The 24939-nt window shown below is 45.9% G+C and overlaps 1 protein-coding gene across 2 annotated transcripts in view; it reads right to left on the bottom strand.

Moving 5' to 3' along the window:
- Positions 1 to 24939, bottom strand: part of CYFIP1 (cytoplasmic FMR1 interacting protein 1) — a 134955-nt gene that overhangs the window by 75549 nt on the left and 34467 nt on the right. For both annotated transcript variants that reach the window (XM_021680622.1, XM_021680620.1), the window contains exons 3-10: positions 10040 to 10162; positions 9875 to 9964; positions 8385 to 8462; positions 8020 to 8121; positions 6946 to 7127; positions 3839 to 3935; positions 3609 to 3737; positions 1848 to 1952 (exon numbers count right to left, since the gene is read on the bottom strand). In XM_021680622.1, coding sequence (XP_021536297.1) covers positions 1848 to 1952; positions 3609 to 3737; positions 3839 to 3935; positions 6946 to 7127; positions 8020 to 8121; positions 8385 to 8462; positions 9875 to 9964; positions 10040 to 10156 — 900 coding nt within the window. In that variant the 5' untranslated portion in view covers positions 10157 to 10162. The remainder of the gene's footprint in view (positions 1 to 1847; positions 1953 to 3608; positions 3738 to 3838; positions 3936 to 6945; positions 7128 to 8019; positions 8122 to 8384; positions 8463 to 9874; positions 9965 to 10039; positions 10163 to 24939) is intronic.

Here is a 24939-nt window from a genome sequence, read left to right as displayed (position 1 = left end):
ATGTGTGTGTATATGGAAATCAGCAAGCCAATTTATTTTGAACAGTAAAGGGATGACACCCAAGACAATCTCGAAGAACGTAACTTGAAGCCTTTCTGATACGCAGATCTGTTCTATTGGAAAGCTACAGCAACTAACACAGTATGGCCCTGGAGCATGAATGGAGAGCAGTGGAGCAGGACAGAGAACTTAAGACAGAGTCACAGTCATACAGACACCTGCTTTAGGACCCAGGCAACACTACACGGTGATGGGAGAAAAGACAGCCTTTGCAATAAATGGACTAGGTCAACTGGATACCCATAATGGGGAAAAGAAAAAATCTAAAAATGTCAACCCCCCCCTTCCTCACATCATACATAGAGACCAGGCCGAGGAGGACTATAGATCTAGATAGAAAAGGAAATGGTACTGCTTCTGGAAGGTAAGAAGTAAATTCTCAAAAGCCTGCCCTATACAAAGATTTCTAAAAGTGGATATTAAAGGGGTGTCTGGGTGGTTCAGTCAGTTAAATGTCTGACTCTTGATTTTGGCTCAGGTCATGATCTTAGGGTCCTGGGGTCAAGCCCCACCTTGGGTTCCCCACTTGGCAGGGAGTCTGCTTGTCTCCCTTTCTCTATGCTCCTCCTCCTGCTCTCACGTGCTCTCTCTAAAATAAATAAATCTTTAAAAAAGTGGATATTAAAGATTGATATACTAGACTACAATAAAATTAAGAACTTTTGTTCACCTAATGACACCTTTAAGAAAGTGAAAAGGAGAGCCACATAGGGCAGAATGCATGTATTTTATTTTTTTAAAGATTATTTATTTATTTGACAGAGACACAGCGAGAGCAGGAACACAAGCAGGGGAAATGAGAGAGGGAGAAGCAGGCTCTCCACTAAGCAGGGAGCCCAATGAGTGACTCAATCCCAGAACCCTGGGATCATGACCTGAGCCAAAGGCAGACGCTTAACAACTGAGCCACCCAGGCGCCCCAGAATGCACGTATTTTAGAACACATGTATCCAACAAAGAACATGTACCCAGAATACATAAAGAACTATAAATCAACAGGGGGGAAAAGGCAAGAAGCTTGAAATGACACTTCACAAGAGAACACACAAAAGACAGCGTGAAAAGTCATCAGGGAAAGATCAACTAAAACACAAGGTAATGCCAGCCAAAAATGTCACAATGATGTACCACCCTTCAGGATGCTCTTCCCCCAGAAAGTGACAGTGCTAAGAAAGTGACAGTGCTAAGTGTCGGTGAGGATGTGGATGAGGAAGAGGATGTAGAACAACAGGAAGGCTCACTCACAGCTGGTGGCTCTGCAAATCAGCAGAGCCGTGTGGGAAATCATCAGGCTGTACCTAAATGTATATGCCTATGACCCCTAATCCTAGTCCTGGATACACATATGTTCAACAGAAACATGCAGAGCTGTGCACTAAATCAAAGCAGCATTGTTCATACCAGCCAAAACTCAGAAATGACCTAATGTTCATCACAACAGAATGGATAAATAAGTTGAGGTATAATTATACAATGGACATCACAATGAAAACCTAAGGACTATCTATAGCTGCGGGATCTCACAGGGATGAATCTAACAAATGAGTGAAAACAGCCAGATGCAAGAGTACACACAGCCATGATTCCCTTTACAAAAGGTTCAGACCCAGGCAAAACTGATGCAGAACAGGAGGGAGGGTAGCCGCCTTTGCAGATGGAAGCCAGTGACGTCCCCCATCCCCACTGCCTATGCCCACATTTCCAGATGTGGGTCACAGAGGTTTACCTCCCAAAATTCAAACTGTATACACTTGATAAAAAGGCTTATCTAAAAAGGTGTAACTCACCTTGAAGTACTTATCGATTTTGGATAAATTTATTCTTTTCTTGGCATCAAGTTTATAAATGTTGCTGACACTCCCATCCATCAAGTATAGACCAAACCCCATGACCTGAAAATCACAAAATGGCACAAAAAGCTCAGACCTGCAAGTTATCCATAAGCACTTCTAATGCTACAGTTCAAAAATTTAAATGATATGGGCGCCTGGGTGGCTCAGTTGGTTAAGCGACTGCCTTCGGCTCAGGTCATGATCCTGGAGTCCTCGGATCGAGTCCCATATCGGGCTCCTTGCTGGGCAGGGGGTCTGCTTCTCCCTCTGACCCTCCCCCCTCTCATGTGCTCTCTCTCTCTTTCTCTCAAATAAATAAATAAAAAATCTTAAAAAAAAATTATTAAAAAAAAAAAATTTAAATGATAGTTCACCCTTCTTTCAAAAAGCACTTTTAAAAGTTCCTTATAAGTAAATAGCTATCTCTTCATATGAAGTTTTTCTTCTATGTGTGTCATTTCTTGTGGCTATTTTAATGTCCTCCCCAGGCACAAATACCACCTCCACCTCTCATCAAGCAAATGTGATACTAAATGTGGATTTTCATAAACATTCATGGCCAGAGGCTCCTGCTCAGCTGGCACGGACAGATTATTTCCACCGTCACAGAGTGCTCCACTAGACAGTGTCGTCCTGCATGGTGCTCTCCTGTGGGAAGAGCTCTTGGGGCTGGGCCCACTCTTACAGGGAAGGTTTTGGGCTGACAGGACACCTAGCACAAGGTCCTTCAGGGCTATGCTCCCCAAAGGTGGAAAGTAGAGCAAATGCAAAGGCAGAACTGCCTTCTCCTCTTCCCAGTCAGAAATGTCACTGAAAACCTCCCCAGGGCGCCTGGGTGGTTCAGTTGGTTCAGCGTCTGCCTTCGGCTCAGGTCATGATCCCCGAGTCCTGGGATTGAGTCCCACATCGAGGTCCTGGCTCAGCGGGGAGTCTGCTTCTCCCGCTACGCCTTCCCCCTGCTCATGATCTCTCTCGCTCTCCCTCTCTCTCATTCAAATAAATAGGTAAAATCTTAAAAAAAAAAAGAAAAGAAAGCCTCCCATATGGTGAATGGCCATGTTCTTGACGAAAAAGTCTACTATAATCATGGAGACACAGTATTCTTAATTCCTAGGAATCATATACTTAACAAGTAGAACCTGATATAACCTCTGCTATAAGAAGCTAATGCTCAGAGAAGCCCTCGACCCCAGACCTCCTCACCTACGAGCACATTCTCCAGGGGGTGGCATATGATCCCACCTGGCACTGGGGTCAAGCCTGGGACCCATTCATAGGAATGTGTTGAGAGCCTGTAGTGCATGGGCACAAAGAGGATACTGTGTACGTACACACGTACACACACACACACACACACACGGCAAGCATGAGAATACACACACACACACACACGGCAAGCATGAGAATAAGAAAAGGTTGGCAAAAGGACCATAGTCAGGGGCGCCTGGGTGGCTCAATCGGTTAAGCGACTGCCTTCGGCTCAGGTCATGATCCTGGAGTCCCTGGATCGAGTCCCGCATCGGGCTCCCTGTTCGGCAGGGAGCCTGCTTCTCCCTCTGACCCTCCCCCCTCTCATGTGCTCTCTCTCTCTCTCTCTCTCATTCTGTCTCAAATAAATAAATAAAATAAAATAATCTTAAAAAAAAAAAAGGACCATGGTCAAAGCACAGCCTCTTCTCACCACGGTTATGTAAGCGGCCATGCCCACACACGTACTTTGAGAAGCATGTGTTTCTCACTGGGTGTCAGGTACATCCTATTCTCGTAGTAATCCACACACAGATTCACGATATCGGCAAGGAGCTCTTCATAGCCAGAAATCACTTCAAGCTGCTGCTGCAAAGACTGAAATACAGAGCGCGAGATCCATGCCACGGACTGTTCTCAGGGCCCCAGGCCCCAGCAATGCGTCCCATCAGCCAGAGCAGCAAGAGTGTGAGCCTTACTTGCGTGATTTTGTTGTGGTTGGCCAGGAACATGGACAGATTTTGTGATTCCTGGATGGACTGTGGGTCCGCCATTTTCCGTAAAAACTGAGCAGCCCTTTGAAAGCAAAAAAAAGAGTTAAACAACCAATATGCTTAATGATTTAAAAAAAAAAAAGAGCATAGAAAATCCAGATTACTTTATCTGGCGACAGTTATCTGTAAAAATTTGAGTCTTAGAAGCTAGTTATAATTTCAGCCTCCTCAAACTTGTCTACCCTGGACTCCAGGTCACTCTTTCGCCAGCCTGGACAGCTCACCACCCCACTGTCCACAGCTGACGGACTTCCTCAGAGATATGGCAGTGCCAACCACAGGACTTCCTGGAGGGTCCCTGCATGCTGGCCTCTCCCCCCGGCTACCTGTTTCCAACTCTGAGAAAGAGAGCCTCCCCCTCGGTGACTCCCACAATATGGTAATGAAGATGGTCAGCACTGTCCAGGTTCTCTGCCAAGAATCCCCTAGGCCCACGCCTCCCACAAGTCAGAGACCACACAGTTTTGGTGCCAAAGGTTAGAGACAGAATCCCAGTTTCCTCCACCAATATGCTGCTCGATCTTGGATTAACCTCCTGAACTCTCTTGAACCTCTCTTATCACATCTCTAATAATAACTGTCCATCTGCCCTACTCACAGGGCAGATGTGAGGAGAGAGGGAATAGCACACACAGAATTACCTACACACTTAGGTCTGCAAGGTACACACTGAGTCTCTCTCTGGGTCTTGCAAAGTAATTTGAAGGTGGGTGTGAGCATTCTGCACATCTAGGGCAGCCCCCCCAAAAGTTTAGTGGAAATTGGCCACATAAGAACATGTCTGGCAACCTAAAAACTTCGGGGTTTTAATGAAGAAAAATTTTCATGGTAAAGACTGATAACTTATGCCAACAGTCATTTCCTCTGTGCCTCTTTAGAAATAAACCCCAAATCTCCATGCTACAGCAATGTGCCTCATATCTACGCGACCGATGGTTGAGCCATGAGATATAATGAAAAACACTGCAAGGCACTTAGAAGTTTACTTATAAAAGATAGTATGACCCCTTCTATTCTCCTTCCTCCCTGTTGACTGGAATGCAGAAATGATAGCTGGAGCTCAAGCCACCATCCTGGACCATGAGACAACACATGAAGACAGCAGAGCAGCAAGACAGCAGAAGCCCTGGTGTGAACACTGTGGAATCCCCTCGTTAGTTGCAGATCACCCACCTCAGGACTTTCAGGTGAGAGAGCAGTGATCTGCAACCTTGTTTAAGCCACTGTTATTTCTGCAGGTTTTTGAAAAATTATATAGTTAAACTTAACATGAACCCTGATAATGATAACATTCTTTTTTAAAATGTTCACTTTACTGATTTGAGTAGTTGCTAAGACTAATGAAGGGATCAAAAATACTATTTTCTATTTTCCTCAAGCCTCATCATAACCATATGGGTTATCTCGGCATTTATATTCAGAAGAGGTTATACTATTAGCTATCACTGGGTGCAAGTAAAAAGTGTGAGTGTAAGTATGTAAGGCCTGAGAGAAGTGAGGATAAGATGATAGGGGGTCCCAAAGAGACGTCACAGGAAGAAGCCACTGGAAAGCAAAAGGGGTGCTCCAGGCCCTCTCTATGCTCAGGAGAGCCCTGGTGGCTCCTGGAGGGGGGTACTGGCCCCCACACACATAGATTTCCAGAGAGTAGCCCCATCTTTAAACTATTTTATAGACTGGGCTTTCAGAATAAAGCTGCTGCTACTAAGGAAAAAAAAAGAAAAAGTTTTTTTGAAATTAAAAACCACGGATGCTGTCTACCACCCCTACTTTCCTAAGTCAGAAAGGTTGAAACAGCTGCTCAAAATCATGGGGTAAGTGACTTGTGTAGCCAGGAGAAGCTGCTGCTATCCTGGGCTGGGCCAGTTCCACCCTCTACCCACAGAAGCTCCCATGCTTCACCCAGAGTCAAGCTTACTTGCAATCCCACAAACAGATCAAATAAGGTCAACTCCAAGGATTCTCTAGTTCGAAGATCAAGTCTTCTGTGCAGAGTTAATTTTAGGTGATGAATACCTATACTTAACTTTATATGGATCAAGCTTAAACCCTGGGTGATCTAGCCCAACTCCCACTGCTACCTCATCCTTAAATCTCAGTTTGGCACCATATCCCATGTTGATTTTATTTTAAAGACATGGCAACAGTTGTATGATTTCGGATACAGCATAACTACAGCCTATTCCAATGCAAAGTAAAATCTCATCAAATTTAATTTCATAGCCAAGATTCCTATCAAGCAGAAGAAACAGAAGTCAGCATCTCATTCTAGCTACTCAGGCCTTCAACAGTACCAAGCACAGACTTTCTAAAGGAAGTCTATTAGAAGACAGTTCGCTTTGCTCTGACCGACCACCCTCCATCTTCCTGCCACCATTTGTCCCTCACAATTTTCCAGAAGCACACTACCATGCCAGACCCACCTTTTCCAATTCTCTTCTCCAGAAGGTCTCTCTAGCTCGGGAGGAGGGCTAGTCTCATCGACCTGGAAGCTCAGTGTGACTCCACGGCAGTCCACAGGCCAGCTCTGCCCACTGCTGTGATGGTGTGTACCTTCCAGAATGTGTAACCAGGAAATGACATACACAGGTGGCGCCCTCAGGCTTTAGAACCTGCCTGTGCCCTCACCAAGATGCCTACTGAGCCAAAGCCTTGCAGTGATCCTAAGCCTCTATAACAGGGACTCGTGTACTTCTGTCTTCCCACACAGGCTGAGCACCCATAGGTCCTCAACAAACATTTGAGGATGACCAAATCCCACTCTAGCTTCAGGAAACCACAATGTACACACGCCTATGAGGGCACACCTCGATGCATCGCCATACACATAATCTGCCAGCTACCCTCACATACCTAGGAGTGTGTATTCAAACAGTCCTAAGGCTGCCAAATAACCGCTATCAACCAGCTGCATTATTTCAGCACATATGGGATGCACACCTACTATGTGCAGAGCATGCAACTAACCAGGAGCCACCCTGCCTGCCGGAGCACTCTCTGCAAGGACCTAGGGGAACAAGGTCAAAGCTCACCTTTTATATGCCGAGTGGTCGTTCTTCACACTGCACTTCATGTTCTTAAGCTCATCCAGCACGGCAAACATGTTAATGAACTTGCCCAGCGTAATCAAATAGGCTTCGGACACGAAGTCCTTCCTCCTCTCCGCGTGGCACAGACGCCTCACCTCCCCACAGAATCGCTCAATGGCATTTCTCTGAGCAGAGGAATGGAGGGCAAAAAGGCCGCTGTCAGTGATGGGCCAACTCCATGCCCAGCTTGAAGCACATTATCTGGATTCACTGTTACTCTTTAATGAAATACCCACCCAAAGGAGTGGACATTTACAGCTCAGGTAAAGAGACTTGTTTCTATAAAGTAATTTCCACAGGCCTTTGCTCTGTGACAATCATCATTAATTTTCCACTTTACCAACTACATCCCTAAAATAAAAGAATTTTGTTGATTATTCAAGCAAAGTTACTGAGAAAATGCTCCAATAGAAGGTCTACAAACAGATGTTTTAGCATTCAGAGGTGAAAAGGCGGGGTAGGGAAATTGTTCCTCTTGACAACCGTGAAGATAAAACAAAAATTCATCTCCTAGTAAGTTCTATCTTCTCCCTTTGCTAAAGGAATCTATAATTAAAACCTTCATACATTTCTAAAATGTATCTTTAAAAAACTAGCAGGTCCTCTTCCTGTGGCTACTCTGCCTAACCAATGGGCCAAAAGAGCCAAGGCAGGGCAAGAACCACTAAGTGGACAGTCAGAAGAGGTTGAGAGAAAGAAAAGACGTGAAAAACCAGATGAATCAAAAGTACGAATTGGCAGAATGACAAACACATTTAGAACTGCCAGCCATCTTCATGGAGGAAATACAAATTCACTCTCAAAGAGACAAGAGAAGTGAAACACAAAAGAGGTATTTATTCTGGAAGGGCCAGTAAAGCTTTAGACTGACAAAGGCTTTGTTCCTTTTTGTCTCAGAAGCTGTTATGGTTGCTTTAATTCCCATGCACTTTGTTTAGTAAGTCATGGTGATAGGTGAGAGTGGGCCAGATTCCTACTCCTCTACATTAAACTCCTAGGATTATTTCACTGTTTTACCTGGAAGTACATAAAATTCATCAGTTTTGTGACCTCAGGCTCCAGGACCTCTACGGTTTTCTCATAAATTTCCACTCTATTAGGCTGTTCGTTACATTTCACCTAGGAATAAACAAGTATGACATAAAGAGGCTTCAACTTAGCTAGAAGTGAGAGGGCAGGGCGTTGTTAGGGCAGAGCTGGTAGTCCCAGCCCGCTGTGGGGTAGGGTGGGGTGGGGTGGGGGAGGGGGGCAGGGCTGGTGGAGTGGGGGTGTAGTCTGGCAGAGATGTAGGGGAACCAGAAGGGTAGGAGTGTTGTCTGTTTGGGGGGCTGGGGGAGCACAGCCAGCTGGGATGGAATGAGGCCCGGCTGGGATGGGGACACCTGTGGGATGGCCCGAGAGCAGCTCCTCCAGGTGTACAGCATGACCGCATACTCTTGGCCCTCCTCCAGCATTTCATTCTGCAAGGGTACACAGGGCAGATCAAAGGCAAGCAGGAAAACAATCATAAAAAAGGAGACGCCATGTCGCTAAAATCCAGAGGCATGACTATCCTGACTCTCACTTCGAGGGACAGACAAGTACCAAGACCTGTATGCCACGAGACAGCTGGTGATGCAGCACTGCGGCCATAATGACCGCCTGAAACACTGCCATGGCTTCTGCTGGCTGCACAGGAGCCAGCACGGCCCAGGGCACCTGCCACAGCCACTCACTATGCCTCACTCCACTCACCCCTCAACAACCTGCTGGCAGTGCAGACCTGAAGCTGGGAACGGGGGCCAGTACAGGGCAGATGCACACAGGGTCTTCAAGGCCTTACCACCAAGCTACAGAGAGCCTCTGGGCTCGTAAGACTGAGGCAGCTGTCGCCCCTAGCACAGGGGAGGAAAAGCTGGAAGTATTTCTGCAGTACTTAAAATCCAGAGAGAGTATCCATGCAAAGAGACTGCCATCATTTTTAAACTGCTTTAGTGCCTACTCCTTTCACATTGTTTTCTTTGGTAAAAATGGTAGAAAGTGCAGAGATGTTCTAAAAATGTCAACTACAATTTCATCATGTTCTTAAGATGCTTTAAAATGGGGCACCTGGGTGGCTCAGTTGGTTAAGCGACTGCCTTCGGCTCAGGTCATGATCCTGGAGTCCCGGGATCGAGTCCCACATCGGGCTCCCTGCTCGGCAGGGAGTCTGCTTCTCCCTCTGACCCTCTCCCTCATGCTCTCTCTCTCTATCTCATTCTCTCTCTCAAATAAACAAATAAAATCTTAAAAAAAAAAAAAAAAAGATGCTTTAAAATGTTTGCAACTTTTGATCCAGTAACTTCACTTCTACAAATCTAGCCAATGGGAATAATGATGTGTTTGGAATGATAGTCATCACTGTATTTTTTATTACAAAGAAAAAAGGGAAACTAAATAAACATGCAAAAATAATTAAATTGAGGGAAGTTTACAAAATGGAACTAGACAGCTATTAAAAATTACTTTCTCTGGCACATTTTAATGACATATGAAAAGTTTGTGAAATCATTAAAATATCTAATAATGATGCAATTCATTCACGCAATCTGAATCACATTTGAGTGTATAACTGTGTGCATGAGTCCAGGTATAAATAATGAGAGAGAATGGACTCCGTCCAAATGCTGACAAAGGTTTTCTCTGGGCCATAGGTGCTCAATTTTCAGAAAGAATGTGTATTATTTTTATAATAAGAAAAACAAAGCCTTCTCTAAAAACATAAGGCATTTTCATCCACTTTCCTCTCTTTTTCCTTACTACATATCGTATCAGGATAACACCAAAAAAGCGTACATTTGCCATCATAGGTACTAGTCCCCCAAGGAAAACAAAAACTTGCAGAAGGAATTACCATGCTAGAATGGACAGTCGCTTGTTCAATATATCTTGCAATACCGGTAACAAATGCATTTCTGTCTTCAAAGTTAGTGTTGAAATTTGGCTGAAAGGAAGAGAAAAACCATCATGTGGAGGTCAGCATTTTAGGCAGGGCACCCCACTGCCGCCCAGCACAAACCTGATAGAGCAGTGAGGATGGTGGGGGCTCAATGCAGGGCTGCTGGTCAGGCAGAGGCAGCTCTTCCAGGAGGTCCACATTGGACAGTGCATCCTCCAGCGTCACCTGGGCCGCCATCTTGGCCTAGAACAAAACAAAAGCCACCTGTGCTGTGAGGAAGGGTGGAGATACTCTGACAATCATTCCAAATTGGGGAAATCAGACCCCCACTCGCCTGACCCCTCTCTTGAGGGCAGTGGGGATGGCTGAGGTGATCATGGCCAATCCCTAGCATCTGGCATCTCTCCTAGGGCTTGCTGGCAAAGGAGTCATGATGTAGCCTCTCCTGGCTCCAGGAGTGTCACAGTGTAGGGGACATGGACCACCACACACACTGTTGGCTTCCTGTCACCCTTCCCACCTTGGAGCCATCGTCCCTAGCAGGCTCTCTGGGGGAGTCCGACAACCCCCCTCATGGGACCAGAGGAGGGAATGTCCTCTTCAACACTATGTCTGCCCCAAGGAAGCCAGCACAGCCTCCAAGGGGGCAACAGTACTTCCCTGCATACAGACACTTCCCACATGGCTCCTCTAAGCAAGGTTACACACTAACGATAGAGATGGAAAAGGTCAGAGCCCCTCCTCCAGGGACAGCCTGTAGGGACTCCTAACGTGAGGGCCAAGGGCCAACATGAAACAGGGACTGAAAGCACAAACTCCGAGGCCAGCACAGGGAAGCACAGAAATGGAGGTGGGTGTTACCTAAAAACATCTGTGCCAGCTCCAGGGGAGAGGACGCAGCACACACCAGCCTCCTGCTGAATGCTGCTCTGACCCTGGATGGGATACACGGAGTAGCAGCTCCGGCCCCAGAGCAACATACCAAAAAGCTCTGACCCCAGACAGGACGGGGGGCAGCTCTCACCCAGACGGGACTCCGGGGGGCAGCTACACATACTGTGAGAAGGAAAGAGCAGCAGGCAGGCTGGCGAGAACACTAAATGGGAGAAGCACCCGGTTGCTCCTCCCAACACTGGGTGCCAGACAAGGTGTGGGTATAGAAGTGCATGGTGGAGCAAGTTACTAAACCCCCAGCTACTGGCTGGAGAACCCAAAAGGGAACCCCAGGGCACCAGAAAGCCCCAGGGACAGTGTGGAGAGGAAGAATCTCAGAAGAGAAAGCCCATAAAGTCACTCATGAACTTTGAGCCCACCCCCAAGCTGTATGTGTATGAATCTGATCCTTTCACACCCCAATCCGAGACCACAGCCAGCTCCCAGATAGATGGCCACAGGCGGCTCTCATGGGACAGATCCAAATGGCACTGTGGAGGCTCTGAGAACAGAAATGACACTGAATCATATCCCAGAGAAGGCAGGTCAGAACCACAGCCTAAACTGAACCAGGTGGTTTGCCTGTTAAAATAAAAAATCAGCATTCTCCTAGGACTTAAGACCCAGAGTCCCATTTCATAATATCCAAAATGTCCAGCTGCAGCCCAAACTACTCAGCACACAAAGAACCAGGAATGTCTTAACTCCTATAGGAAAAGATTTTTTTTTTTTTTAAAGATTTTATTTATTTATTTGAGACAGAGAGAATGAGAGACAGAGAGCATGAGAGGGAGGCGGGTCAGAGGGAGAAGCAGACTCCCTGCCGAGCAGGGAGCCCGATGCGGGACTCGATCCCGGGACTCCAGGATCATGACCTGAGCCGAAGGCAGTCGCTTAACCAACTGAGCCACCCAGGCGCCCCCTATAGGAAAAGATTAACAGATACTGACAATGAAAGAACACAGACATTACAATTATGTACTAGAGTTAAAGCAATGACTATGAAAATGCTCTAACAAACAATGATAACACTCCCAAACTGAAAGAAAAATATTGAAAGCCAGGGGAAAAAAAGATACCATATAAGGAACCAAATAAAAATTCTAGAAATTTTAAAACTAAAAAATACCATACTAAAATTTTTAAAACCCCCTACATGAGCTCAAGAGCAAAGGAAAGATTCAGTGAACTTGAAGACAGAATGATAGAAATTATCTAATCTGAACAACAGAAAAAAGGTTGGAAAAAAATGAGGAGACTCACGGGATCTTTGGTACAAGAGAAATGGTCATGAGAGTGCAAGGGGTGCAGAAACTGGGTGAAAAGAATGGCCAAAAACCTCCTACATTTGGCAGAACTCTCATGTATGAATTCAAGAAGCTTAATGGATCCCAAATAGGATAAACCTAAAGAAATCCATATGAGACACACCATAGTCAAACCGTTATAAACTAAAGCAAAGGAAAAAAAAAAAAATCTTGAATGAGTAAGTCACAGGAATACAAGGCACAGCATTAGGAATAGTCAACGATATTGTTAAGACATCAAGACAGATGGTAGCTATACTTGCGGTGAACATAGCATAATGTAAAAACCTGTCAAATCGGGCGCCTGGGTGGCTCAGTTGGTTAAGCGACTGCCTTCGGCTCAGGTCATGATCCTGGAGTCCCGGGATCGAGTCCCGCATCGGGCTCCCTGCTCGGCAGGGAGTCTGCTTCTCCCTCTGACCCTCCCCCCTCTCGTGCTCTCTCTCTCTATCTCATTCTCTGTCTCAAATAAATAAATAAAATCTTTAAAAAAAAAAAAAAAAACCTGTCAAATCACTAAGTTGTACACCTGAAACCAGTGTAACATTGTGTGTCAACTATACTCAAATTTTTTTTTAAAAAATTAACTTGTAAAGAAAAAAAGAAAAATATCTTGGAAACGGAGAAAATATGCTTTATTACCTACAGAACAACAATCTGAATGCCTGTGGACTTCTCCTCACAAAACAAGGAGACCTGAGAAAGTAGAATGACACTTTTTAAGTCTGAAAGAAGTGTCAACACAGAATCCCACATCAAGTGAAATATCTTTCAGGAATGATGGTGAATTAGGAATATTCTCAGATGAAGGAAAACAAAGAGTACTCATAGACAACAGGCTAATCAAATTCCTTTAGGTAAAGGGAAGTAATAATCAGAAGGACTTGGGACACAGAACAAAGCAAAAGCAATCCAAAGGTTAAACAGGGAGCAAAGAGAATAGACTATTTCCTCCACAGCTCTTTAAACAATGTTTAGGGGTTGGGGCGCCTGGGTGGCTCAGTCGTTAAGCGTCTGCCTTTGGCTCAGGTCATGATGCCAGGGTCCTGGGATCGAGCCCCGCATCAGGCTCCCTGCTCCGCAGGAAGCCTGCTTCTCCTTCTCCCACTCCCCCTGCTTGTGTTCCCTCTCTCACTGTGTCTCTCTCTGTCAAATAAATAAAATCTTAAAAAAAAAAAAAACAATGTTTAGGGGTTGAAAGCAAAAATTAAAACACTGTTTAATAGGGTATTGCTGACTATAAATGTAATATGTAAGAGAACCTTAGAGGGGAGGCAAAGGGACCTACACACTGTAAGATTTCTATATTCCACTTGAACTAGTGAAATACTGATTTGAAGTAAACTGAAAAGTTAAGCGTGTGCTTTATAACGCCTAGAGCAACCAATTAAAAAAACTATGAAAAGCAATATAACTTATGAAAAGATCATATATAATAAATTAAAATGGAATACTAAAAATGTTCAGACAACCTAATAGAAGGCAGGAAAAGGAAGCAGAGCAATGAAAAAAATAGGGATCCTCTTTCTGCTACTTAAGGACATAATGAGAAGTTGGTGTCTACAACCTAGAAAAGGGTCCTCTGATTCTGTGACCAATTCCAATGTGTGGCTTTTTTCCCCACACCACCAAGTAATTCTTGAATGCCAACTGGGTGTCCTACAATTCAGCTTAATTCTGCCACTATCTACCTGCAGATAGCATCAGATCCCACAAGTTAAGGACTCAGTCCTACAAGGCTGCTGCCCCCTCCTCCACTTCAGATACCAATCAAAAGCCCAGGTCACCTGTGCTTCTGACCAACCAGCCATAAATCAGAGGTTCCCACAACCCCTTCCTTGGGTTCAATTAACTTGCCAGAGTGGCTCACAGAACTCAGGAAAATGTTCTACTTACTAGATTACCAGTTTATTATAAATGATATAACTCAGGAAAAGCCAGATGGAAGACAGGTGTAAGGCAAATTATGGGGAAAGGGTGATGAACTTCTATGCCCTCTCTGAGTGCTCTACACTCTTCCCAAATGTCCACATATTTCATCAATCCAGAAATTCTCTGAACCCTATCCTTGTGGGCTTCCTTACATGAGCATGAATGACTGATTAAATCACTGGCCATTGGCAAAGGATTTAACCTCCAAGGTCAGGAAGGTGGAACTGAAAGTTCCAACCCTCTAATCACATCCTGACAACCAGTCTCCTTCTTCAGGGGCTTTCCAAAAGCCACCTCATTAACCATAAACTCAGGTGTGGTTGAAAGGGGTTTGTTATGAATATCAATATCCTCCTTACCACTTAAGAAACTAAGGGTTTTAGGAGCTCTGTCAGAAACAGATAAAAACTGGGGCACCTGGGTGGCTCAGTCGTTAAGCATCTGCCTTCGGCTCAGGTCGTGGTCCCAGGGTCCTGGGATTGAGCCCCGCATCGGGCTCCCTGCTCCGCGGGAAGACTGCTTCTCCCTCTCCCACTCCCCCTGCTTGTGTTCCCTCTCTCACTGGGTCTCTCTGTCAAATAAATAAATCTTTTAAAAAAAAAAAAAGAAACAGATAAAGACCAAATACATATTTCTTATTAAAAAGCAGAATATTACAGACCCTCACCAGACAAGACGATGCTGAGACCCTAACACCCTGATCTCAGACTTCTAAGCCTCCAGAACTGTGAGAAATAAATTTCTACTTTTTATAAGACCAAAAAAAAAAGTGTGTGTGTGTGTGTGTGATACCCAAACATATCAGTAATTACATTGATCATAAACAGTCTAAACAGGGGCACCTGAGTGCCTCAGTGGGATCAGGCTCCACGCTCTGCAGGGAGTCTGCTTGAGATTCCCTCTCCTTCTCTCTCTGCCCTTCCCCCTGCTCACTCTCTCTCTCTAAAGAGAGAAATAAATAAAACTTTAAAAAAAAGATAGTCCAAGATGGCAAAGGAGTAGGAGACCTTAGTTTTGCCCGGTCGCAGGAATTCAGCTAGATAGCTAACAAATCATTCTGAACACCTGTGAGCTCAACTGGAAGAAAAGAATTGCTGCAATTCTACAAATAGAAAAGCAAACACTTTTCTGCAAGAATGACAAGACGGAAAAACTCACTTCAAAAAAGAGAACAAGAGGCAAGGACTGCCAGGAACCTAATCAGTATGGACATTAAGTATGATGTCGGAACTAGAGTTCAGAATGACGATTATAAAGACACTAGCTGGCATTAGAGGAGAGGCAAAAGGACCTACATGCTGTAAGATTTCTATATTCCACTTGAACTAGTGAAATACTGATTTGAAGTAAACCGAAAAGTTAAGCGTGTGCTTTATACTCCCTAGAGCAACCAATTAAAAAAACTGAAAAAAGCAGAGAAGACACTAGAGAATCCCTTTCTGGAGAAATAAAAGAACTAAAATCTAATCAAGTCGAAATCAGAAAGTCTATTAATGAGGTGCAATAAAAAATGGAGGCTCTAGCTGCTAGGATAAATGAGGCAGAAGAGAGAATTCGATATAGAATACAAAATGATGGAGAATAAAAAAGCTGAGAAAAAGAGAGATAAGCAACTACCTGGATCATGAGTGGAGAATTCAAGAGATAAGTGATACCATAAAGTGAAACCACATTGGAATAATTGGGATCCCAGAAGAAGAGGAAACTTAAAAAAGTCTAAACACACTAAAAGCTAGAGATTGTCAGAAAGGATGAAAAAATCCTGACTTAACTATATGCCAGCAGCAAGAAACTCACCTCAAATATAATGACTTATGTTGAAAGTAAAAGGGGAAAAGATAAACCGTGCAAGCAGAAGTTCAAAGGAAGCTGGAATGGCCATGTGAGTAGTAAACTTCAGAGCAAGAAAACTACCAGGGATAACGAGGTGGACTGCATAATGACAGAAGGTCATTCACCAAGGAGACAGAACAATGCTCAATGGGGATGCATCTAATAAGAGGGAGCTTCAGACTACACCAAGCCAACATCAACAGGACTGAAAGGAGAAGTAAATCCGTAAGTGCACCGGTGACAGCAACAATTCTGTCCTTGACAGGAAATCAGCCAGAACACAGTGGAACTGAATACCGGGACCTAGTGGGCCTAACCGGCATTTACACAAAACTCTCAACAACAGATCTACTCTGTATGTTTCTAACTATAAATTTAAAATGTAGCAGATAATTTTTCAAAATATCTGGTCCTTTTGAAGACAAGGGAAATGGCCTTTTAAAAACTTCCATCATCAACTTCCTTCTATCATCAGGACTTCCTGTTCCGCGTACTTATGAAAGAAGACGCCCAGGATAGCAAAGCACTGAGTAGCAAGGGCTGGTCTTCGCCCTGGCCACTGCCCAGCAGATCCAGCGTGGGGAGTCCCAGTGATGGCTTCTGAGGCAGCAGGCTACCAAACGACATGCCTCCTATATATCCAGCCCTGAGTCCCGCTTCTGGCCCTTCGCATGGCCAGAAACCATGCTGTGCCAGGAGAGGCCTGGGGGCTCCTGCAGTCCTTCCATACCCTCACACCATCCGTGCAATTGGTCAATGAGAAAACGGGTCAGGCCAACCACCTGGGGCAGCCACACTGCCCATGTGACCAATCACCTCGGCCTCCTGCCCAACACCCATAGGACCCTTCCTCTTTCCCCTCCTCTGCCCACAAGAGGCCACCCTCAGTGGGGGAAGAGGCAGTGCAGGAGGCTCACAGACAGGGTCAGTGACACACTTAAGTCACATCCAAGGAAAAACATAAATGCTCGACTTAATCCCAATCAGTATTTAAGGACACTTTTCTCATATAAAAATAACAAAATCTGTCTGGTACATACACAATGAGATATAATTAATAAGGAAGGAAATTTTCACGCAGGCTACAACATGGATGAACCTTGAGGACATCATGCCGAGTGAAATAAACCAGTCACAAAAGGACAAATAACGTATGATTCCACTTACGTTAGGTACCCAGAGTAGTCAAAATCACAGAGAGAAAGTAGAATGGTGGTTGCCGGGGGTTGGAAATGGGGAGTTAGTGTTTAATAGGTAGAAAGTTCCCGTTTGGGAAGATGAGAGAAATTCTGGAGAGGACAGTGGCAATGGTTGCACAACACTGTGAATGCACTCAATGCCACTGAACTGTACACTTAAAAATGGTCAAAATGGTGAATTTGATCTTACAATTTTAAAAAATCAAGACCAAAAAAAAATAGCAATATTTATTGCACATAAATCCAAAAATACGGAGAAGGAAAAAAAAAACCCATAATCTCCCCATCCCTCACAGAAAGAAGATAATATGATACAAACTGTTTTATAAGCTGCGTTTTTTCTTCCAACTTCCATAATAATGTTCAGGTTATTGAACATTTTTCTGCAGCACCTTTTTAGCTTTCTGTGGACCACTGGCCAAGGCCCTGCTGTAGGTCACTGCTGTTCTTTCCCATTTGTCACATTTTCATATTTCATCTCTTTCAGTCATAAACATTCCCCAACAAACACTGCCATGTGGAGCCCTGCAGCTGCTATCAACACGCACACACACACACACACACACACACACACAATCCCAGGGCCCCACAAACACTCCCATGTCTCTCCATCCTGTGCATCTTCCACAAATGCGTTTCTGCATGGCCTCTGCCTCAACCACATGAAGGAAAGTTGGGAATAGTCAGCTCTGGGTCCAAGTCTCCAAAGTCTCTGTCCTGACTTGTTCTTTGACACCTCACAATTCTACCTCCAAGATCTCTTTTAAATCCATTTACTTTTCTCCATCTCTAACTTCCACCACCGCTCTAGAAACGAAGTCCATGCTCACTACAACCACTCTGGCCACACTTGCCACAGAAACTTACCCCTTCCTGCCTCATCCCCTCAGGCCCACTGGGGTTTCCTCCCAGGATGACATCTGCCTCATGGCCGCTGGTCCCCTTTCCTGCTCACTGCCCACGCTGCTCCCAGCCCCCACAAAGCCTGTGTTGCATCCCCAAGACAAGGGCCCCTCGTCTGCCTAGCCACCGCATGACCCGTGGGGCAGAGCCTCCACTGCACCTGAAAGAGTGACGAGACTTCCTAACCAGCTTCCACAATGCCAATGCCCAAAAGCATGATGAAATGACTTATTCGGAACGGTGCTCAACCCTGCCAGTGCTGCCAGGTGGGAATTCACAGTTTAACAACTCCATCACATTTCTGGCTTCACCAATTCAGCTCACATGAATATGTACAGAGACGTACACCAGTTGGGGCCTGGTCATGGCAGGATGGCTTGTGACCACAAGCACAAAGGGAAGAGCATGTGGGAACAGAGAGAGAAAGCGGCCATCCGCAAGCCTAGGAGAGACCTAGGAAGGAACCAACCCTGCCGACACTTTGATCTCAAACTTTCAGCCTCCATTAACTATGAGACAATACATTTCTGTTGCTTAAGCCACCTGGTCTGTGGTATTTGTTCTGGCAGCCCAAGCAAACCAACACAGAACTAAGAATGAGTCGAGAATTGCCCTGACAGGGTCCCTAAGCCCTTGCACCGACTGGCTGCTAAAATCCACCATGTGCTGATATTTTTTGATCATGAAACAATACATGCTCAGTGCAGAAAAAGCAGATGGCTAGGAGTAAAACAAAGGCCAGTGGACCGCTTGAACCTCATTCTCAAAGAGCTAGCATAGGCACTTCTGATGTGTGAGCCTCCACACCCCCTCGCAGTAAACTGACTGCAAATAAGGCACTCTCCTTGGTTTACATCATCAAACAATGTCAAGTCAGGCTTTTCCCCATTGACTCTCTATTGGCAGTAGTTCCCAGCCCTCGAGTTTGTCTCCAAGCTCTACAGCTTGTCAAATGATAAAACTGCCATTTTAACAAACCAATAACTAACTGATTTTGTAAATCTAACAACTTTTAAAATAAAGATTTCAAAGGACGTATTGAACGTACTTTGTTGTTCTTCCAGTGACTGTTCGAATCCCCTGAATCACTCACAGGGATCCCCTTGGCTCAGGCGATACCTATACTCTGGATAGCTACTCAGCATTTTCATCACGGGTGGGTGAGAGCTGGTCAGCGGTCGGAACTAGGGAACCCTGCCCACTATGCTGTGTGCCCCACTTACCCAGCTTATTCTTTCACTCAGGCTGTGTCCATGGCATGACCCTAGCATGTGGACCACATGCCCATGAGCTTGAACTGGAGAGAAGGGGAGCAGGGGAGGGAAGGCCGTGCTGTGACATGCTAGAACACTCTCAGCCCAGTGAGACCCCAGCTAGGCTACTTCCTCCTCCCATGCCCCATACTCCCTACCCTTAGGTGAGGCACTCCCAGGACACAGGGATGTCAGGTGGGAGTCAAGCAACCACAGGCTGCTCACTATCAGGAACAGACTCACGCAGAATGGAGGCTCAGGTCTGTGCAGGGCAGGGTCTTCAAAATCTTGCTGGCATTTGCCTCCATAAGAGGTATCTAACTGCAGACTCCCCTCTCCCACTGTGACACAGACCACCACCCTGGGATGCATAAGTCCCCTGCACACAGCCTCGACAATGCTGACAGTGCAGCTCCTGAGCAGAGCAAACCAGGGTCATCCCTTCCTTTCATCTCCCACCTGGAGCTAGAGCCCAAGGATAATGCCCCATGCACCTCAGGTGGCCACCACAGGTGACCATCAGGGGACCCTAGGTGGGGGTCAAGCAACCACATGTAGACAGGAGGCTGGGGTTCCCAACACAGGGCTTCAGGGCCTCACAGCTGCCAGTGGGAAAGGCAGTGCCCACCCGACATGCTGAAGGCCCCGCAGCTGCTGACCTCCTTTCTCCCTCACCTGGCAATGTCTGCCCCTTGGCTTCAGATTCACCCTGACATCTTCTCAACAAGTCCCCTCAACCGCCCTCAATGTGGGGCCATCACACCTTGACAGATGAGCAGAGCAAGGCTCAGAGGCCCCACAACGAGGGCAGGGACAGAATCACCCACCCCATTGCCAGGCACCGTGTCCCCTTGGGTAACCAGAGGCATACGAAGAGGTCAGTGAAGAGAGTTTTACAAGGGTGAGTGCAGGTGTTAGGAAGCAGCCACGGAGGGGGGCCTTATGTTTTAGGAGATGAGAGAATAAACTTCTATCACCATAGAGCTGTATTTCTGTTCTATCACCATTCCCCTAGCACTGTTCTGGAAACAAAAAACATTTGAAAACACTTTTGGGTGAAATCATTTGCATGTATTTGGAAGAAGGACATTCACCTACCAGGGTAAAAGAATAAAAATGAAGAGCAAAAGGGAATAAATGCCAATAAAGGTTGAACCTAGAGACGATGGACATCAGCTTGAGGAGGTGACTCATTTAGAAGGATGGCTTAAAAACACTAAGAGAAACAGCTCAGAATATAAACAGTAAGCAAACTGATTCTGGTTACTTCTGTTTCTAATACAGCCTCCTTAAATCCTTAGCAAATCAAACATATCACTCCAGTAGGTCTCACATACTCACAGAGGAACTCAGCACAAGTTCCACAGATCTGTAACATTTACCAAGGCAAGGTCTTACCTAGATAAATTACTGTCCACAAAAACAAAAATGAGATTAAAACTGTTACACTAGGTACATGCCTATTAATAAATATTAAGTTTCCAAGGGCCAGGACCAGACTGGGTTGGGTCTCACGATCAGTAAGATACGACGGCAGCTAACCCAGTTCACAAACAGGACTAAAAATTGACCCCAAAGCCCTGAGGGGCAGGCCGTGGCATGTGTGGCAATAGCGAGCCCTGGATGCACCAAGGAAGGAACGAGGCACTGGGACACCACCTCAGAGGCCAGAAGCTGGGGACTCGGGGGTGAGCTGAGGTGGGGGCACATATGGGGTCAGAGTCCAGCACAGACTGTGACCCAGAGCCTCCCTCTGGGGGCATCTGCAAGGAGTGTGGCCCAGCGTCAGACGCAAGCCAAGTGAAGGTACATCCTATCCAAGAGCCAACAAGTGGGAGCTCTGCACAGGCACTGAAACGAATAATCTTTGTTTAAAATAGAAACTGTCAGGGCAGCTCAACACCGAGATTACAAAACACGGTGAAACCACAGGCAGGAAAATGCAGAACTGATCACTCTGGTGCCCATTCAAGCATCCTGCCTGGGGCACCCACAGTGAGAGTGCTGTGCATGTGATTCCACCCTGAGTCAACATGACCAAGAGGAGTCTTCTCAGTATTTCTAAACTTTTATTTTAGAAATTGCAAAGTATTCTGCTCATCAAACTCCACAATATAACCAAACAAGAAACTATGAAATGATTCTGCTAACATGTGTAAGATGAACACTGATTTTCTTCCTCTTCTATATGCAAATAAAGGTAGTTCCCAGAAAAGTAGAAATGTCCAACATTTTTGTGCAATCTGTTCACATGTAAAATAAATCACGTGAGGAAGAGAAGCATACTTTATTGAACCTTGCCTTTCTCTCCCACATTTTAAAACAATGTGCCTTACTAGGTATTTACCCAAAGGATACAAAAATACTAATTTGAAGGGATATGTGCATCCCTATGTTTATAGCAGCATCGTCTACAATAGCCAAATTATGGAAAGAGTCCAAATGTCCGCTGGCTGATGAATGGATAAAGAAGTGTGTGTGTGTATACACATGGGCGTGCGCGCGCACACACACACACACACACATAGGAATATTATTCAGCCATGAAAAAGAATGAAATCTTGCCATTTGCAACGACATGTGGATGGAGCTAGAGGGTATTATGCTAAGTGAAATAAGTCAGTCAGAGAAAGACAAATACCATATGATTTCACTCATATGTGGAATTTAGGAAATGAAACAAACACACATGGGGGCAGGGTGAGGGGGAGAGAAGCAAACCAAGAAACAGTCTCTTAACTAAAAAGAACAAACTGAGGGTTGCTAGAAGGGAGGTGGGAGGGGGGATGGATTAAATAGGTGATGGGGATTAAGGAGGGCACTTTTGATGAGCACCAGGTGATGTGTGTAAGTGCTGAATCACTATATTGTACACCTGAAATGAAATTTACACAGTATGTTAACTGGAATTTAAATAAAAACTTGGAAAGAAAAAAAATTAAAAATAAAACAATGTGCTTTTCTGTATCACCAACTAGCATGGACTCCAACTTATTTCTCCAGATTAAGGGGGGAGATGGAAGGGTGGGGACGGGGCTGCTGTGATCACCAGGCAAAAAGCTCCTAATGAAAAACCAAACATAATTTTCTAGCCGAGCTTGAGTGCTGAAGAAACTCAACTGTTTTAATGCACAAAAACTTCAAATTCATTCTCAAAAGCAGCACTAGTCTCTTTTACAATCACCTCAAAAGAACTGCTGCATTGACAGAAACAAAATCAAGCTTGCTTGAAAATCACAATAAGGTGAAGTCTGAGATGGAGTCCGCTTGGGAATCTTGTATCTCTGGGCTCATCTCTCCAGAACATGCTCTCCAGTGCCATGGGGTCTCCCCAAGACAAGAGCTGTCTGTCAGCCTCCCGAGCACCCTCGCCCCCTCGCCCCCTCTGCAATTCCCTGCTACTGTCCCACTCTGTTGGAGAAGCCCCTCTAGTCTGGAGCACTCCAAAGCTGCATGCATGTCTGCCACTCTCCTTTTTCACTTCTAACTGTACAAAGTATGACTCTGCTCATGTTATTCTCCTGCTCACATCTGCACTGGCCAGTGCTACCTACAGCTGTGGCTTTCAAACCATGTTCTGTGAAACCAAAGGAAAGCACCCCTGCTTTTAGCTATTTTATATAATGGTACGCCTCCTGGGATTCATATGAAGAAACTACTCTGATGCTAAAATAATCAATCAATAAAAGGCAGAATGGGCCCAGTATTCCAGAGTAAAGTCTTAATCCCTGAGGTAAAGTCAAGGGCCCTCCTCACAGCCCGCAGCTGCCCTTCCTCAGTTCCCTAACACCCAGGCCCAGCCTGACACGCCTGTACCGTGCTCTCCCACTCTCATGGCCCCATGTGGGTCCCTTGGGAAAATGGAAATGCTAAAAATGGCCCCCGGCCAAATGCAGGTACACAGGTGAGCACCAGAGAACCTGATATAGTGCCGTCTGACAGATACGCAGATTGGGCAGACTCTCCGTGGCGGGGTGGTTGTTTTCCTCCATGGTTTGGGATCCAGAGAGACAGCATGGTGACCAATTAATTACTGGATGTTTCCTCATGTGAATGTGGTGGTCCTTCATCTTTCACAAAGAATCCAGTGCATGTTTAAGAGACACCAAAGGAAGACAAGAATATGTCCAGCTGAGTATACCTTTTCTAGTAGAATATACCCCACTGTGGCAGTCTCTGGTGCTCGGGGCAGGGGCCACATCCAGGACCCAAGCATCACAATGAACTCTGGGCACCGTGTTAAGCGCTTGGTGAGGAATACCACTGTTCATCATTCTGGCTGGGTGTTCTCAGCCTTCTCAATTCCTGACTCACCCCCCTTATCATGTGACATGCTCTGAAGGGCCAGATCCTATGGGCACCTCAGGAACATATCTCATGAGGATCAAACCCGTGAGGCCTGCTTCTCCCTGGCCTTACCTGCAAGTGCTAGGCCAGCTTCCTAAGTTCTCCTCCGAGGGCAGAGAAAGCCACAGGACTATGACCAAAAGGCACAGAAGTTGCAGGGTCAACCTTCACCAGGCACCCCACACCACTTGAATGTGCCCTTTCTTCTCTCCTTGTCCTTCCCCTGATCCAGCAAGGACCCTGGCCTCCCACATCCCCATCTAGGTGTCTGGGTGCAGCTGGGCACAGATTCTGAAAAGCTCCCCAGTGGTTCTGGAGTAGCCCGGCAGCAGCCCAACCTCCTCCCACTCCAGGAGCACACCTCTAGGGGCTTCAGACTTGCAGTGGCCCTGGGCCAGACTCCACCTGGTACCCTCTGAGCTCCTCAATGGCATCTAGCCTGAGGTCAAGACCCTGACCTTGGCTACCACCTTACCTACACTCCACTCCCCAATTTCTACCAAGGATATTGCTGTTCAAGCCACTCAGGCTGAAAGTATCCACATCATCCTGCTGTCTCTCTCCGTGCCCTGTGACCCCACTGTTACCATGGAGCAGTTATCCCAAGGGGTCCTGGGATAGGCAGGAGGCTTTCCCACAGAGATGCCAACTCTGTAAGCTGGGAGGGAACTCAGAGGAGGAGATCTAGCTTTTTGGAAACCAAAATCCTAATTCTTACAGCTGGCTACCTCCTAGCCCTCTCCAGAACTGCAGGAAATCTATCCAGGCTAGTGAAGCCATCAACTGGCTCTGAGTCTCAATGGGACAAAAGCAGAGAGCAGTTCTTTCACCGAGTTCATGCATTTCTTCTCTACCATCACTGAAACGCCTGCACTGCCCAGAAACTGAAGAAACTTAGGAAGGAAACACACTAGCCTTTGGCCCCCAGGAGTGCACCAGAAGAGGCCTGTCCTCCTAGCCTGTCTCAAGCTCAGTCCCCGTAAATGTGGACCTAGATACTTCCTGCCCAGGTTGCATCACCAAGACCCCTCCATGCTGGATGGCAGTCTTATCCTCATGTACAGTACAGCCTCGTAAATGCTTGCCAAGGATTCGGACCCTTCATGTTAACCATTGTCTAGGCAGAAAACTCAACATGTTTTCAGATGATTTTCCTGGCAGAGCATCCACATCCAATGCTGCAAGTGATGATCCAAGAATCCCATTTCTGAGTGGAAGGAAACAAAGGAAACAAAATCACTGACTCGGGTGCCTGGGTGGCTCAGTTGGTTAAGCGACTGCCTTCGGCTCAGGTCATGATCCTGGAGTCCCAG

This window comes from Neomonachus schauinslandi, chromosome 9, assembly GCF_002201575.2.
Source record: "Neomonachus schauinslandi chromosome 9, ASM220157v2, whole genome shotgun sequence".
Lineage (NCBI taxonomy): Eukaryota > Metazoa > Chordata > Mammalia > Carnivora > Phocidae > Neomonachus > Neomonachus schauinslandi.
Note: the sequence above shows the minus strand (reverse complement) of the source record. Positions and strands in the feature narration are given on the sequence as shown.